Raw genomic sequence first — 14902 nt, 5'->3', positions numbered from 1 at the left:
TTGTTAAACTGACAATCTCTTCTGTATATTTTGGAATTGTCTCAAGAATGCCTTTTGTATTCTGTCCTGTATGAAATATCTTCATATTGTTAGAGCTCCAATAACACTTCTCAAAACAGCACCAGCTGTTGTTTCATGAGAAAAGCCCTGAAGAGAATTAACCAAATGTCACAAAGGGCTTAAGACTTCAGCTTCACAGTAAGTCTGTTTGTTAACAGGTTACCCAATTTCCAGGGTCTGCTTTGCAATCTTAATGTTGCCAATTTTAAATATTTTTTTTTTAGACAGTGTTAGACTTTCTCAACATTCTTGTGACATTCAAGACTTTACAGATTCTTGATAGTCTTTCAGACTTTCTAACCCTCCAGACTGGTGACAAATTATACACATCCACATACATGTAAGTCAGCAACATGACCATCCTTAAGTAGTTTGGAATGCTGTAAGCTATTGCACTGTGCATCCTTCTTTATAGACATGCAGTTACACTTCATGCTGTGACCTCAGATGTAGCTAGCATCTTAGACACTCTTAACAAAACAGCATAGTGGTAACTGTATGGAAAAACATACTGCTTCTCAGTTGATGGCAGTTGCTGCTCAGTTTACTACACCAAGACTACCGTGCATGCTACCAAAACCATGTTTTATTATGGTAACTGTTTTCTCTAGTATGATTGCAGAGTTTCTCTTTTGGAGTTGTTTTTGCTAAAAATTTATCTAGTACTGTGTGAAAGCTATAGTCATTCTTTCCTTCTGCAATCTCAAGAGTCAGAACCCAAGTAGCCTTTAATAGACGACAGTTTAGCAACAAGACTTTTACTGTCTGCCTTCAACCTAAGAACTCATGTTTGGTTTTGGCATCTTCTTTCTTCACATTTTGCATTTTTTATTTCTTCTTAGTCTCCTCTGTTGAAATTTCTGCATATAATAGAGCATGCATGACATCCATATTAAGTCAGAGATTTTTATTGCCTTTTTTTAATGAAAACTGGGTCATGTCATCTTCCTTTGCATTTTGAAATCATTTTGAGTCACCATGCTGAGTTTGGTTACTTATGCTGCAAACAGCTTCAACACGCAAATCTTAATACACATTTGATCTGGACAGTTTGGCAGCCTTAGACAAGAGCTATTCCTATCTAAATAGACAATAAAATGTAAAGCTACAATAAAGAACATAGGTTTCATCATCAGTTTCAATGTTGCCGTAACTGGAATATACATCTTTGGTTTGACTCCTTACTTTAAGTGGAACCTTTACTATTTCAGTAGCTGAATTTCACACTGTCACAAGAAGTTGAAAATCCTGGAAAACATTAATGTCTCTCCCCACTTACACAGTCTTAATGCTGTATTGGCCACTGTCACCTTCTCCTCCACCCTGTAAACTATCTCCAAACAACAACAGAAAACAATGAAGAAAACAAAAAACCCACCCCCAAATCCGTTTTTCCTCTAGTCTGCCCATTCTTTCTTCCCCATATTAGGTGGCAAAAAAGAGCTCATTCTCTAGATTGGCAGACAAGTATAACTGAACAGATAAGAGACATTAGTATATGAACGAGAAGTTACCGTCACTTTGCCTTTTCTGCCTTAACCTCCTAAACTACTACATGCAATGATTGTTCTGAAAGGCAAATGCAGCCCTGGGACGTAGGAATTTAGAAAAAGCACATGCCATGTGTCCTACATTGCCTTAAATAAAGTGTAGGATAAGCACATTTAGTGGGACAAGACAGTAAATTTTGAGTGTAATTAAGCTGTAAAACCTAGGGAGGTTAATTAAGTAATGAAATCCAGGGATGTGGTAGATTTTCTACCACTTACAGTTCAAAACAAAACTACCTCTTCTGAGGAAAATATGCTATACCTTAAAAAATTTATAGGTACAATATGGTAATTACTAGGTAATTCTATGGATAACATGCACTTGACTGTAGTGTGGTATCATATATTGGATCATAATGGCCTCTAGTTGCCTTAGAAAAATAGACAATGAATACATTGTTACCTAAACATTTTGCAATTTTCCCAAAGAAAACTCTGGCTGAGAATACCTCCCACCATGAAAACAAAACTGGAGGGAATTTCAAAATAAACCACTCTCCTGCTGTGTTTAACAAATGGTTTGGCTCTCCTGCCAAGATGAAAATGCACAAAAGTAACAGTTCCCTGTTACCACAGCAAATTTCCATCGACCATTGCATACTGTTAGTGGCATGAACTAAATCTCTCTATCGTATCCTCCCCAAAGCTGGTCATAAGAAAGAGTTCCCAGTAAGCTCACCCAGCGCTAGTCTCACTCCAGTGAGACTAACATGCTTATTCATTTTAAATTCCTAAATGTTTTATCTCCTGGTTTGGACAATTTTCTCTGGACTCCGAAAGCATCACATCACAGAGTTTTGTTATGATGATTCAGTTATAGAATAGCTTGAGGATGGTCAGATTTCCCCATTACAGAAAAACACAACAGTTAATTGCTGCCAAAAGGGAAAAATTTCTTCTTTCTTCCCTCCTTCTCTGCTCCATATAGTGGAATCAAACTCACCTCACAATAAGCCAGTTCAAGGAGCAAACAGAGCCTTCCCCCCATTTTTCATCAACTAGAAACAATCAGTTGTCCATTGGCTCATTTTTCTGAACAAGCTTGCTAGAAAATCAGACAAGTAGTAGTGCAACGAAAACAGCAGAAACATACAGCTAGGAGGATAAGGTTAAAAAAACCCCATACTCTTCAGCAGATATCATTAGATTGTCATTTCATAGTGCAACTAAGCATTCTTAGAATTACATAGCTTCATCTTCTTGTTAAATAGGTAAAAAAATAAAAGCATCATTATTCTTATTTTAGGATTATTAATGCACAATATAGTTGCACACTGAATTTAAATGAAAATTTAGGGATTTTCTTCCTCCACAAGAATACCACTTTTGTGCAAATATGTATGCTTACTATAATTACTTCTGACCAGAAAATTATGTATATTGTTCTAAATATGATTTCACTTACAGTTATATTAAGTTACTACAGCAACAGTTCTGCTTTATTTGGCACAGGTTTGGATACAATCAGCAGTACATTCAGGTCCTGATCTTTACTATTTTCTTTAAAAGCAAGTATCTAACATCTGCCCATGCACGATGACAATTTAACTGAGTTTTACTGGTAATTTTTTTTTAAGAGTCTGAAATTTTTTAGTTGTCTATCCACTGACAAGTTCTATTCCAATACTAAATTTTGATTCTGTTTACCCAGTATCAAAAAGCACATCTATGGATGCTTTGGTAACAAATTAGTATTTTAAGAATCTGTTTTTCCAGCTAAAATTCAGAGACAAGGAAGAAAAAAAAACCCCAAAAACTGACTCTCATGGAAAAAAATTTTTCATATTAAAATTTAAGACAATTTAAGACAGTTTTCCTACAGATTCTTAGAACTGTGATCCTTGGAACCACTAAATGAACCTGTTTGGTCACAGAATGACCAAATCCATTTGATCCACTGTTTCATCAGCTAACTCATACACGAGCCCTCCACTAGTTGAGAAATCAAAAAGTTAGAGGCACTGGCATCAGAACTTTAGGTTATCAGCATCTGGCAGCACCTCTTTATACCTCAGTGTTTCCCATATCCCTGCCCCTTTTAATGCTTTACTGCATCACCAGTTTGAGTGCTGTTAAAGTATTCTAGACTCTCAGCACATTTACATTTTGCAGTTGCAAAGATTACTTTGAAAGGGAACAACACAACCTGATAGATCCTTCTGACGAACAAAATCTTTGAAACCCATCCAGGCTGTATGTCAAATATCACATTCCTAGAACAGCACTGTGGTCTTTCCTTCCAGATCCTACAGGTTCTATGGCCAGCTGAACCCATATTGTACCGCAAGGTATTTTTACTCTGCTGAACCATCTTCAGATTAATGAAAGAACTGTAGAAAAAGCTTCAGGCATGAGTAAGACAACATTCAAGACATTCATGCTGCAAGAGAATACACAGAGAGCAAATCAAACAGGCTAGTTTTTCAGCTCATGTTAACTGGCATAGTAACACAGAACAGGAGTCAAGTTGTGATACACGGGAAGAAGTGAGTGAACCCACACATGAAGATTTTATTCCACGCTAGACCCAAAGCCCAGTCTTTTCTAGTTGGCTTCAGGATTACTAGTCACATTACATTAGTGATAGAGCAGAGCCCAAACATCACTTAAAGGTTACTTATTCAACTGCACTCTTCAATAGGAAGCAACTCTCTACTGTACAACAGATTCAAATTTTTGAACTCTTATGAATGTAACACCTATCAGTATGTTAGGATTGGTATATCTTTATGTTATTTGCATGTCTACCTTGCATTGAAATAGTAAACCACCTTGCCTGTGATCCTTGAGGATTTTGTACTTCTAACATATATGGTGCCCTAAAAAGGAACACAGTATGATTAGTAGCAACCATTAAAAGTCTGGTCACTAGAATCTTCAAAAGAAAAGCAATAGCAACATAATTACTTAACACAAGGTACCACGTAAATGGACATGAATGAGGTTTTTTCTGTTCTTTTTAAAAACTGTACCAAACATGGAACAAACTCTAAAAGTTTACAAATAATGATCACATTGCTTCCTCTCAAATACCACATATTGCTCCACAATATTATATGCATCGGCTTTTATATTATTAAAAGTGCCTATGCTAACACAGCCACATTTTCTGGTATTCTATATTTTCAAAATCTATTCTTTTCTGCCACGTTAAGGTAAATATGAATCCAGTGCTCTTTTAAAAAGTAGCTTAATTGCTCAACTCCTACATGCAGCATCTATTGCTCCTCTAGAGATTTTACAAATCTTGAAATGTTTTACAAGTCTCAAATATACTACATATTCTAGTCTCAATCCTGTAGTAAAATCCATGAGAAAGGAACACAGGTCTGGTGTTCCAGACATTTACAGCAATTCAGAAGGATGAAAACAGAGGCAGCAACAAGTCAAAAAAGCCTGAGCACTGTTCCAAAACTCCCCCTTCCTCAGCCACTCATCCTCCCACAACATTCCTCCAGAAGTTATTATGAACAACCTTTCAGGATTGCTCACTAAATATGCTAACAATCTTGAAGATCATCAAAACTATACCCTTTAATTTGCAATTTAAGAATTACATCTTGGCAGGCAGAAGAATTAACTCCTCCATAAAAGGCACCATATAAAAGACTGAAAATAATTTCAAATATATTGTGAGATTAATTTTTAAATCATTCAGCATTTTCATCATCTTTCTGTTACCTGACATGTATATCACTCAACTGGCAAAGAAGAAAGTCTACATGGCATATTCTGAAAGATTTAACTAGTACCAGGAAAGGCAGGTTAACATGATACAAGTTCAGGTTTGCTTCCTCTCAAGTATCTGGACTATCTCCCGCCCCCTCCACCGGCAAACTCAGGTAAGGAACTTCCCCCCCTGCAGCTGATTCCTCACATGCTTATACAGCCTCTTATTTGTGAGTTTAAGAAAAACCCTCTCCCAGGTCTGCTTAATAACAAAATAGAGTAACTACCTCACTTCTTGCAACTGCTTTCCTCCAAGCAACTTGCCTCCATTTTACTCCAAGATTGCAACATAATACTTCAAGTTTTCATGACAATACTGTAATACAATAGTGGTGGAAAAGACTTTAAGTTAGGATCACTAAATAGTGTATGACGAAAAACACTACCTCAGCCAACACAGAGCTCAGTGTTGATGCATGGTGGCAATAGCCTGAATGACTGCATGCACTAGAACTCTATATCAGCTGGTCTAAGATGGTGTTATTTTTCCCCAGACACCTTGCCATTCTTATATCTTTATATCATAGTACATAACTCTCAAGGGAATAAAAACAAGACTGAAATGCTCATACACTACTATGCTATCTTTCCTAAAAGGTCTAAATACCCCAGAGCTATGAGAGATTCGACAGTTGCTTTCCAATATCTCCAGTGAAGCTCACACTACCAATGTCTCACAGGTAAAGATGTTCTGCTTAGGGGATGACCCCAGAATTCTAACTGCTCTTACAGAAACACTACATATCAAGTTACCTAGTTGCAAGAACATTTTTTTTCTTTTTCTCCTACTTTATCTCAGCATCTTTTGATTTATAAGAAAATAACTTTTCCATATTATATTACAGCTCCTGTGATTTTGTCATGACAAGAAAATATTGTTCCTTGCTCTCTCCTTGAAGATTCCTTCACAGTTTGAGAAAGCTGGTGTGTGAGTTTTTGGCACCTAAGGCAGACATTTCTCCAGTTTTTCCACACACCTCTTCTTCTCACAACTGTTCAGTGTCTTAAAGAAGGAACAGAAACAGTCTAACCAGGCCCACTCATTCACTAAAAAGAGTGAAAGAAATCAGTATCTCCTCAAGACACGCAGCTTCCATGAAAGGAAATGTATTGGGTTTGCACGGCAAGGTTTTGGTAGCAGGGGGGGTTACAGGGGTGGCTTCTGTGAGAAGCTGCTGGAAGCTTCTCCTATGTCCGAGAGAGCCAATGCCAGCTGGCTCCAGGATGAACCCGCCACCGGCCAAGGCCAAGCCCATCAGCAACGGTCATAGCGCCTCTGGGAGAACAGTTTTAAGAAGAGGAAAAAAGTTGCAGTGGGCACAGAAACAGCAGCTGGAGACAGGAGTGAGAACATGTGAGAGAAACAACCCTGCAGACACCAAGGTCAGTGAAGAAGGAGGGGGAGGAGATGCTCCAGGCACCGGAGTGGAGATTCCCCTGCAGCCCCTGGTGGGGAAGACCATGGTGAGACAGGCTGTCCCCCTGCAGCCCAGGGAGGTCCATGGTGGAGCAGATATCCACCTGCAGCCCGTGGAGGACCCCACACCGGAGCAGGTGGGTGCCTGAAGGAGGCTGTGACCCCGTGGGAAGCCCATGCTGGAGCAGGCTCCTGGCAGGACCTGTGGACCCATGGAGAAAGGAGCCCACGCTGGAGCAGGTTTTCTGGCAGGACTTGTGACCCTGTGGGGGACCCATGCTGGAGCAGTCTGTGCTCCTGAAGGACTGCACACTGTGGAAAGGACCCATGCTGGAGCAGTTCGTGAAGAACTGCAGCCTGGGGGAAGGACCCATGTTGGAGAATTTCATGAAGGACTGTCTCCTGTGGGAGGGACCCCGTGCTGGAGCAGGGGAAGAGTGTGATGAGTCCTGCCCCTGAAGAGGATGAAGCAGCAGAGATAACATGTGATGAACTGACCCCAAGCCCCATTCCCCATCCCCCTGTGCCGCTGTAGGGGCTAGGTAGAGAATCTGGGAGTGAAGTTGTGCCCGGGAAGAAGGGAAGGGTTGGAGGGAAGGTGTTCTGAGATTTGGTTTTATTTCTCATTACCCTACTCTGATTGATTGGCAATAAATTAAGTTAATTTTCCCCAAGTTGAGTCTGTTTTGCCCGTGACAGTAATTGGTTGAGTGATCCCTCCCTGTCCTTATCTCAACCCACAAGCCCTTTGTTATATTTTCTCTCCCCTGTCCAGCTAAGGGTGGAGTGATAGAATGACTTTGGTGGGCACCTGGTATCCAGCCAGGGTCAACCCATCACAGGAAGACTGCTTAATATCTCAATTGCAATTCTACCTCACAAATCAGGAAAAACACACATAGTAGGTTAAGCAATCTAATTCTCTTTTATGCCCTTTTTTTTCCCTTTAAAGTAGCTTTTTAAATTATGTCCAACAAAGGCAAATATAGATCTGATGTTTAGATCTGAAGCCTTTACAGTAACTTTGCTAATGCCCTTTTTTCTTACTTGCTGAAAAAAACTAGAAATTCTTAGATGTGTATAGTGTAACAAATACACGGATTTATCATTATAACAAAACAAAAAATTAAAAGTAGTACTTTACTTTCAGTGGCAAACTGTATTTATATGTAAATTGGAATTGCATCAAGACACAGACAGCATTTTAAAATAGCTTTATGAAATGAAACTAGATGAGCTGATATCATAGAAAAAGTTTAACAACACACACTTTAAAACATAACTTAAAAGGACTCAGTTCATAAGAGTAAAAGCATTTGCAATCACACTGAAGTTTTAAAATTAGCAGATCTGATCCTCACTTATCAGGGAGGGTAGTAATCTTTCCCTGCTTTTCACATCAGCATTTTGAGTACTCATTGCTGAACTACCAGAGAAAAATGGCAAGGAAACATTTTTTGAACAAAAATTACTATTACTAAGAGCTGGTCTATCACTTTGCTTCTGAGGAACACTTTTCTCCTACATTTATAAAAACAACAAGCATTTGGTATGTTTAATCTTGACAACTCTGTTGGTTGCTAGAACTCAAAATTATACTTTAAATTTTAGTATTTATTTTCAAAGTTCTGTAAAAACATTTTACATGTCTTGACTTAATATTCACTTTAAATTTGGGATATTAGCATAAAAATACGTTCTTCCAAGATACCTGGGTTCCACTACATGTACTTGAGAGGACACCACTAGGTCTCCAAGCATACAATTTTCAAAACAGGCTTCCTCACAGTTATCCACATTTAGAACTGCATATTTTTGCTCAATCTGCTTTTGAAAATTTTCCAACCACCTACATAGTGCAGAATAATATTTACTTTGTGGGTGATTTGCAAGAAATTTACTATTTTAAATGAGGAAAATTAAGGTTTTTTGTTCCAGTTTTCATTTCCACGTTCTCTCTCTATATATACACAATATATATATAAAACCTACTCCCAGGGATGGAATCATTCATATCCATCAGCTATGAATCACATGTGCTGCTTTTAATGAACTGAAATATAAACATGCATTTGATGACTGCTTTTGCACATTGACACACAAGACAGTTTACATGCAAGGTAAAAATCTACTTCTGGAAAATAAAGTCTAGGAAAATAAAATACTAGATTTAAATGATAATTTTTTTCAAACCTAAACTGCCTACTTTAGACTACTTATATGCACTTTTATTTGGAGAGGTTACTTTATCTGTCCAAATGAAGTAATTCCTTATTTACTCTTTAATACAGCACGGGTAGCTTAGAAATTAAATGTATACACACACAAATCTAGACAGATAGAACATTAACAGAGGACACATGCTTGAACATACACCTTCCCCACCAAACATCTAAAGTATTCCCCCCATGTATTTTTTTAAGTCAGTTTGCCCCCCACCCCCAAGATGCAATGAACTCTTGGAAGGAATGTGTAATTTATTTCCCCACTTCTAGGTATTCAGCATTCTTTCACCTACACTAGAACAAGTTTTCCTCCCAGCTCAGAATACACGGGGTGAAGATGCATGTTACTAAGCTGCAAGTCTGGCTCAGTTGCAGTCAAAGAGGTAGCCTCAATGTTGTCCCATCACGAAGCCTCTACTTAATACCACCTCCATCACTTCTTTGACCCTGCATTATTCAGCTCTCTAACAAGGAGAAGACTGGACCAGTAAGAAGACAACAAAAGTATTTCACTGGATGGTGGTATGGAGGACAGAGGATAAGAGGTAACAACTTTATTTTAGCAGGCAAGCCACAACATCTAACAAATCCCTCTTCAGATCGGTTATGTCGACTCACCAAATTAAGCAACAAACATTTCCCTCTAGTGCTAGAATATTCAGGAAAGCCATCGCATCTCTTTGCAACACTGCTTCCTTAAGGACACCTGAATCAGAAACTCAACAAGAACAAAAGCAAATGCTGCTTCCCTTCAACTGTTGATATACTACCTAGCTCCAAAGCCTACAAAATACATTATGATTAATAGAAGTAAACAGTAACATATTGGGGCACCTATTTCAGGTCTGACCTTCCTTCCACTGTATAACGGGGGGGGGCAGGAGGGGAGGGCCCACAGGGCACCCCCCACCCCAGTTCTCTGGCCAACATAACAGCAAAAAAAAAAAAAAAGATAGATGCTTATAGAAAGCAAGAGAGGAGCACTGAAATAACACTTGGCAACAACATAAGACTCCCCCCCCTTCTCTCCCCTCTGCAGACACAATATAGCATAGAAAGATAAGACAGCAACCAACAGTATATGTAACAACTGTTACATATATGGTAACTGTGTTCTAGGGCTAGCTTCAGCCAGTGACAAAACAGAAGGCCTGATCCAGATAAAGAAATGGAAAGAACAGAGAGCTTATTCTGAGGTTTAACTTGGGTCTAGACAGGCAACTAAACAGGTCTAGAGGATTCAGGGGTAGGAACTTCAACCACCTACCCCTGCTTTTGAAACTAGTAAAGTGGTAATAAACAGTAATAAAAAGAACTAAGAAGAATTATTTATACTTGGTTCACCTCTAGGACAGTATGCTTATCTCTTAAAAAGTGAAGATTTGATTAGTATTTGGTCATATAACTAGTCATATTTGCTTAACTGTTTGTACTTCAGGCAGGCAGAATCCTGCCAGCTTATAGAAATACTCATGATAGAGCAGTAACATACAACAATTCCTGGGCACCTTGTCATATCCCAACACTCTTCCTCCAAGCGCTATACTGGCAGAGGGGAACTTCCATCTTGCTCCTGCCCAAAAGCCCCTGCTCCCAAATCAGAGTAATCATTGAAGCTTAGTATACAGCAATGGTGGGCAGATCCTTGGTGCAGGAGAGACCCAGTTCAGATTTCAAATGCAAAAAACTTACCCATAAAGTTAGAAACCACCTAGTGCAGAATCCATAACAAGTGAATTATGGCATCTCACTGGAAATTATCAGACATATTCAAAAGAAAGATTTGTTTTAATCCTCTTGAAACAAATTATTAAAAGCCAAGTCAAACTGAAAGCTATTCCTTTACTAGAGTTAAGAGTATTTGTTTTCAAATGAAACTATAAAAGGAAAGACAAGGTCCCTTTAACAGAAGGATGGGGGGGCTTCATTTGTTGGGGGGGGGGGGTCATTTTGTTTTGAGTCTCCTGTCTTATCTCCTCTGTTATATATATATTATTTTTGTTTAAAAAAATGACAACATTAAGTTAAAAGTTATTGTTGAGGTAAAGTTTGAAACTGTTGAGAAGTGCTAATAGCTGAATTTACATTATTTGAAAGGTTGCTATCTTTTCACTTAGCAATATACAGCTACAGTATTTATTCAAACCAAGTATGAAACAGTATAAACCAAATATATACATTATTTCCATCTACTAATAATATGCTTTATTTCCATTCTGCTCCATTCAAGGAGCACACAGATCTGACAGTAATTTTTTTAAAGAAAATATTAAGAAATATTAAGAAAATTTTTAGAATATTAAGAAAATTAACACTCAGCATATATTCACTTTAAGCTTGCATTTCCTAGAACTGAAACCTATCCCTTTCATGAAGAGCAGGAAAATGGAAGTGGTGTTCGAAGTCTTAAATTATTATCAGGAGTCTCAGCTTTCATTTATCAGGCTCATGTAGCTCTTGGGGTCAAGGAGAAAGCCTTGAAAACATTGACAGAAGTAAGTGATGAAGTATTGCTTGTTTGAAACACTCTTCCATAGCTTTGTGGGCATTACCATTGTATCAGAATAAACACACTTTGGTGTTACTTGCAATGACTTCACTTTCACTATAAAAGGCTTATTTATAAAAGAAAAGTACTATTACTGTACTATTATGACAGTTCATTTTCTGTAGTCCCTAACCACACAGAAAGGCTGAAGATAAGAATTACTTCTTTTGTTCAAAGTTTTTCTAGCATTAGAAAATGCCTTTATGTTTCACCAATGAAAACCCCTCTAGTTACAAATCCATGCTTTTGTAACTAACTCTCAATAAAACTTAACACTTTCATGGGTGACCCCTGGAAATCATCCACCAAAAGTAACTAATATCATTCTGTTGGTCAAAACTCCACCTTCTGCCAACTAGCAGAGTGGGGAGCTGCAAGTCAATTCAAAAGTGATCAGCAACCAGACGAAAAAAGAAAAAGGTTCTCAAAAAATAACTAGTACATTTGATAAATCAGAGGTTATCTTGGTTTATTTTCAGTTATATAATGCTAAATGATTTTTCCCAATAAACAATTTCAACTGATACACTGTCATGTGTCCCCATCACTGGTAATTTTGCCTACTTAACAGCTAACCATTGCTAGTTACATTACTTAATGTTCTGTAGCTGAAAACACAGATGACTTGTTGTTTGTTTCCATTAACATTTAGTTCATCTTGCTTTTAAAAAAGTAGAAGTAGGTATCACCTGATGCTCATATGTTGTTCTCATAATGAAACTCACTCTAAGGTAAATTCTCTACCACATGAAGTACCCTTCCTTTTTCATAACTGCATGTAATTCTTTCCTAGTTAGTTGAAACGACGAACAAGTATGCTGTTGAAATCACAACCAAAGCTAAAGTTACATGTACAATTCTACTAAAATGTAAGCACCTTGTATATAGGATTTGCTGGTTTGAAACATAAATTAACATTCCACCGAGTTTTAAATGTTTCCTCATCTTTGGAACTAGACTTCTGTTACCCTTCAATTGTTTAACTCATGGTCTTATTAAGAAACCACTAACAATACAAAATACATTACTCAGTAAGCATCCTAGTGGTTTCAACACACTAGTAGAAAGCCTAAAAAAAAAATCAAGGTAGTTTCAAAAGAACTTACAACCAAATAGCAAGTAGTCACATATACAGCAGATATATGGCAAGCAGATTAAAATCAGATGGTTGAAACTATTACTGTCCCTAGATCTGTACCTCTCATCCTCAAGGCCAGCATATGGTATTTACTCATGAACCATAGCCAGAATCAACATTTTTTTCAGCCTGGCACACTAAACCAATCGCTAGCCACTGCCCCATCCATTTCAGTGCCACAACAATACTGCTTTTTTGTATGCCAGTGTTCTACAACCGACATTGAACAGGTTTGGCTTTAGGAACTGGCTCAGAAGTCCGATCTTTAGCATTTAAAATGCAAGTGAGAGAAAGAGACAACATCCTACTGTTTTCTGGGAAAAAGTGAACACGGTTTTAACTAAAATCTAATTATTTTCCTACAACTGCTCTGAGTTGACAAAAACACTTTAATTTTTACTGCTTTTAGAGAAGGAAAAGTTTGATTACTTCCAGTTGTAGGAAACTGTTGACTCACCATAATTTCATCCCCATTACATTTAAGAACATGTTTCATTAAAAATGCCTACACGGTGATTTTCACACTTCATTCTGCAGTTTTCTATATGAGCTGTAAAACTTTCAATTACTTGGTCCAACCTAGCCGGTAAAAATCTTAATTCTGAAGAGCTATCCAACAACCACAGGTGATCAAGATCACATAGTACTGCAGGAAGGAAAGGAGAATAATATTAGCTTCCCTACTTAGGCTGTTCCCATATCTAAACTGTCTAATTTCAAATGGCACACCCAGAAACTTGCTCATTTTTTATATACCTTTCCATGCTGCCAGCTTCTTAAAATGAAAAAGAGAATTACCATCATCAAATGCAGTAATTAGAGCCACAGAAATAGTCCACCATCAGAATACACAGAATTTGTTCACCCCAATAGTGCTATTCACATTCTTTTCCAACAGCTCAAAGATGCAGAAAGACATAACAGAAGAACAAGTCTGATATTCTCTTCAACAAGACTTCTTGAAAAGTTCCTAACTCTGTAAAGCATATGCATCTGATTAAAGACGCAGCCACCTCACCACCTATCCATCAAGATATACTGTCTTCTGCTTAAACATTAAAGAAGCTACCCTCTTTTCAACCCTACACTGAGAAAGAGAACAGCAGAGAAGTTATTGATTGGCTGAACCAGACCCCTTCAGGTCATCTTTGCTCCTCCTTCCTCAGGTCTTACCAAAACCACAGAGCATCCCCTATTACTACAGACAAGAAGAGCATCCCTCTGCACTGTGAGTCAAGGCCAATACTGTCAAAGGACTTTAAAACGGCTCAAAACGATTCACCAGTTCTAGAGTCAGTTGTCACCTGCACCCTCTCAAATCTTATTACTTCTGACCAATCCATGAAAAGCAATAAAAAAAAACAAAACCCAAACTTATTGGCCCTGTTAGAGTTACAACTTTTGGAAGATAATGAAGTTCAATTCCAAGACACAATAGCAAGCACAAACCTCCAGCCCCCGAATGTCTCTGAAAGCCTCCTCTTTAGCCATCTCTGAAACTTAAGAACTTCAGGTATTGTCTTTTTCAGACAGCTGGGAAAGAAGCTGGGATGAACACGTAGTCCCTTTAGTAGCCCGCAAAGACTTTGCTCTAGCATCAAGAGGCTGTAACTGCAACTTCCACGGGACGACAGCCAGCCCACATCTCATTTCGGAGGTCGGTAACTTCAAAACAGCCCTAGTGAACCACCCACTCCCCGCAAGGCAGGAGGCTCTTTCCTACCTGCTCGCTCACAGACTAACCTTTTCCCTACAGACCCGAGCACCCCGACGAGCCCCACACGGCTGCAGGCTGCCCTCCTGTAACGCCCACCCCAGTCGCAAGCCCGGGCTGTCTTCTCCCTCTACCTCCACTCCCTGCGCCCCGGACCCCTCCACCGAGCGGCTCTACAGCGCTTCCCCTTTCACGCCAGCCGTCAGTTTCTTCCTCCTTTAAAAGCCGAGCCGCGCTCTTTCCACACATACCAGGGACGCAGAAAGAAATAACAGCAAATAATAATTAAAAAAAAAAAAGCAAACCCCACAAACAACAAAACACAGCCCCACAACTTACCACCCAAGTCAGTCCCCCGCTGCCGCCGCCGCCACCGCCGCCGCCTCCGGACTTTGCCATTTTCTGCCCGTTTCTCCTCAGCCGAAGTGAGGGCGCAAGGAGGCAACCGAGAGGGCCGGCACCGACACCGAGCCTCGCAGCACGGCGCGGCGCGGCGCGCCCGCCCTTCGCGCTTCGCCCCG

The 14902-nt window shown here is 39.0% G+C and overlaps 1 protein-coding gene across 3 annotated transcripts in view; it reads right to left on the bottom strand.

Moving 5' to 3' along the window:
• TOP2B (topoisomerase (DNA) II beta 180kDa) overlaps positions 1 to 14896 on the bottom strand; it is a 70312-nt gene extending 55416 nt beyond the window's left edge. For 2 of the 3 annotated variants that reach the window (XM_010584344.1, XM_010584346.1), the window contains exon 1: positions 14721 to 14896. In XM_010584344.1, coding sequence (XP_010582646.1) covers positions 14721 to 14780 — 60 coding nt within the window. In that variant the 5' untranslated portion in view covers positions 14781 to 14896. Of the gene's footprint in view, positions 1 to 14515; positions 14591 to 14720 lie in introns of those variants that run through there. The other variant, XM_010584347.1, reaches the window with a different exon arrangement.
• Between the last annotated feature and the right edge of the window lie 6 nt (positions 14897 to 14902).

The sequence above is a fragment of the Haliaeetus leucocephalus genome, unplaced genomic scaffold (assembly GCF_000737465.1).
Source record: "Haliaeetus leucocephalus isolate CR32 unplaced genomic scaffold, Haliaeetus_leucocephalus-4.0 Scaffold973, whole genome shotgun sequence".
In the NCBI taxonomy this organism is placed as follows: domain Eukaryota; kingdom Metazoa; phylum Chordata; class Aves; order Accipitriformes; family Accipitridae; genus Haliaeetus; species Haliaeetus leucocephalus.
Note: the sequence above shows the minus strand (reverse complement) of the source record. Positions and strands in the feature narration are given on the sequence as shown.